The sequence below is a fragment of the Haemaphysalis longicornis genome, unplaced genomic scaffold, assembly GCF_048455015.1.
Source record: "Haemaphysalis longicornis isolate Haplotype H1 unplaced genomic scaffold, Haemaphysalis longicornis Haplotype H1 scaffold_13, whole genome shotgun sequence".
In the NCBI taxonomy this organism is placed as follows: domain Eukaryota; kingdom Metazoa; phylum Arthropoda; class Arachnida; order Ixodida; family Ixodidae; genus Haemaphysalis; species Haemaphysalis longicornis.
Window position 1 is genome coordinate 73,600,275 of NW_027526233.1, and position 2,901 is coordinate 73,603,175.

At 42.0% G+C, this 2,901-nt stretch overlaps 1 protein-coding gene across 1 annotated transcript; it reads left to right on the top strand.

Annotated features, from left to right (window-relative positions):
* Positions 1-203: 203 nt before the first annotated feature.
* LOC144163890 (sterile alpha motif domain-containing protein 3-like) lies at positions 204-2,901 on the top strand. The gene is made up of 4 exons (XM_077694560.1): positions 204-572; positions 1,398-1,610; positions 2,700-2,784; positions 2,896-2,901. Exons 1-4 carry the CDS (start codon positions 568-570, stop codon positions 2,899-2,901), a joined length of 309 nt encoding a protein of 102 aa, XP_077550686.1. The 5' UTR covers positions 204-567.

A 2,901-nucleotide genomic window follows, 5' to 3' on the forward strand; every position in this document is an offset into this window, starting at 1 on the left:
CAACTAAATCTAATATAAAAGGCTCACGTAATTAGCTGCACAAAGAAAAAAAAAAGATACGCTGTCTGGCTGGCGCGTTCCTCGAAGGCGACAAAGGAAAGGGTGGTGAGTTGAAGAATGTTTACGCATAAGATGAGAATAATACAAGCTTTTCTTCTCTTTCATTTGAACATGATAGATGAAAAGCGTAAATTGTGACGAGATGGCCGAGTGTCCAGTTGACCTAGGTTACGAGTTTCCCTAGTGCGAGATGGCCTATGTCGACTTGCCCTATGTGACGAATTGACCTATGACGAGTTGGCTGCGACGAGTTCACTTTTGACGAGTTCTCCTAGACCCTATGGCGTTTGGAGAATATTGTTGGTTTCCAACACACGAGTGACTAACTATATGAATTTAGAATTAGTAAGCAGTATTTCTCTCAACTCTTGATTTTAGGTGCACAACAAGACCTTTGATGTTTACGTAAACATTGATGAGAACACAGTTCTCGAAGAAAACTGTCTGATCCGAGTCCTTGACGTGTGCGTTGTGGCCGAGGGTGGCACAACGGTTGGAGCTGACATCATGCCGTGAGTGTGCAGCTTTACTCTTCCTGCCTTTTTTTTCTTTTTTTTTTGTCTGCATGCTTGCTACTGGTAGTTGCAGCTGTGCAGGATTACTCTTCTAAGACTGGGTTCAGACTGCTGTCGCAACTGTCGCAATATGTTTAAATAATGACGTCATTTCACCTCTCAGCCAACCAACTGCCTGAAACCCCGTTTTTGTACGCCCATAGCGCTCGATATGGCTTTTGCGTCGGTAGTCTGAACATAGCAGCTTAAGTGTGCAATGCAAACTGTAATTGCTGACACTTCCATTCTCTTCCACTCTGTACAAGCCTGCTGCTGCCCATAAGATTTTGGTACTACCTTTGATTCTCATGCCGATGCAACGGAGTGGGTGTAGATTCCCTCCTAATAAGCTTTGTGGAAACCTTTGCTGTTACAATGTCTTGGCAGGATTTATGTAGGATGCTTATTACTGTTAGGCGAAAATTCCCAGTGCTCACGTAAGTAAGAGAATGCTCATTGAATGTATGACAGGTTCAAAGCTTCATGCAGTGTGTTGACATTGATATCGGTAAAAAAAACTGAGTCACTTTGTCCTGCAGAAGGGGATGGCCAACGAGGCTGTTGAAAATGATGCCACTATGTAACAGCACTGTTTACAGATTAAGAACGTTAAAAGAACATGCAAGAGCCTTTGCAACTATCCCTTAGACCTTTAGTTCTTTAAAATTTGCTCTGCAACGTCTGCGTATTTTCATGTGTGTTTGTGATGGAATGAGTGGATGGAATCAAGGATTGAAAGGCCTGCAAATACTGGCTTTTTTTTTTTTTGATGTATCTTTTCAGAAGTGTGTCATTTTCACCGGGGGTTAGCAGTTCCCACGAGGCTACACCGTCAACGTCAAGTGCTTGCAGGAGAAGTACCGCCAGCTACAGGTTTCCAGAGCTTCCCTTCGATATTAAAGCGCGGATTAACGACGTGAAGGATGGAAGAGTGCCACGCAACTTGCGCAAGAGAATTATCGAATTCCTGTGGTTCGACCTTGCAAAGTATGACATGTAAGTTGGGTTTATTTGCATTGATGTTCGTTAATTCTAATTACACCGATAACTGATGTGGATTTGCATTTTCCGTTTTGGTTAATTTTGCTTGGGTGCAGAGTATCCCAGCTCTTAAATGATGTAGTTGAATTGATTTTGCATGTTTTTTCTGAATTTAGCTTAATCAAATGAAACAGTAGTTTTTTTCTTATCCTGAAAAATGTATGCACAGAGATACTACTAAGGTTGTTCTTTGGATAGTTACTTATGTAAGCGTGCTTTTGTAACTAAACCTCGCAATGTGCGACCATTGGTGATTGCTATTTAGGAAAACTGAGCAACAGATTTGCTGGACAGCCTGAAACAGAGTAATATATGTAAGTAATGCAGACATTTTTCTATCACGACAAAAAAGGGGAGGCTGGTGCCAGATAGGGTGCCAGCTACTCCTTTTCACGTGAGCCTAAATATTTTTACAAATTTTTACCAATCATTTTCTTTGAAATTTATCAGTACAGCTGTAGTAGCGCCACACCAATGTACATGTAAACAGTGCAAAGGATGCATGCTGGGGTGTGCAAACGCAATATTAAGAAGTGTCATAGTCCAGGCAAGTGACGGACAGACAGATGGAAAACTTGAATTGGCAACATCTGTGGCAGTTAGGCCGGCAACGTCTTTGCCATCGTAGGCAAGCAACAAAAACTAGTGCCACGATGTCTGGGTATACCTGTGCCCGGGTCTCTGCAGTGTATATCTTTAGCCATGCTACCAGCAAGTGCAACGCTAAGGCCAGTAGTTATGGTCTGTAAAAATTTTACATTGGGCAGTAAATTTATTTCAGCAGAGTCCTGCCGTCCCTTTTGGCAGTCCAGTTGTGACTGGAGTGACCAATTTAAACTCCTAGGGTGATAAATAGTTAATTCATCATTAATGCGAATGAAGTTGGTATAAAAAGCTTGAAAAGTAGAAAGACGGTCGCTGTCTGCGTGCTGAGGTTTTTTAACGTGCTTTTTGTACTGGCTTTAATTAACAATGTGATTTAAATCTCATGCACTACTTCAGTAAAGACACTTTTATATCTTATTCTGCTCTGCTTACTTCCAGGTACCCTGACAGGCTATACGATGAAGTTGCGATGGAGCTAGTAAATCGGTACCCACAGCTCGAAGATGCAACTGACCCAAAGAATGCAAGTTTCTTTGCCCAGTTCACAATTACTCTAATTAGTAGTTTTCTTAAAGGACCCCTGCAACACTTCGGGCTGTTTTCAAGCACTACGTCTGTGCTTTGTGTCATGCAGAGGTAG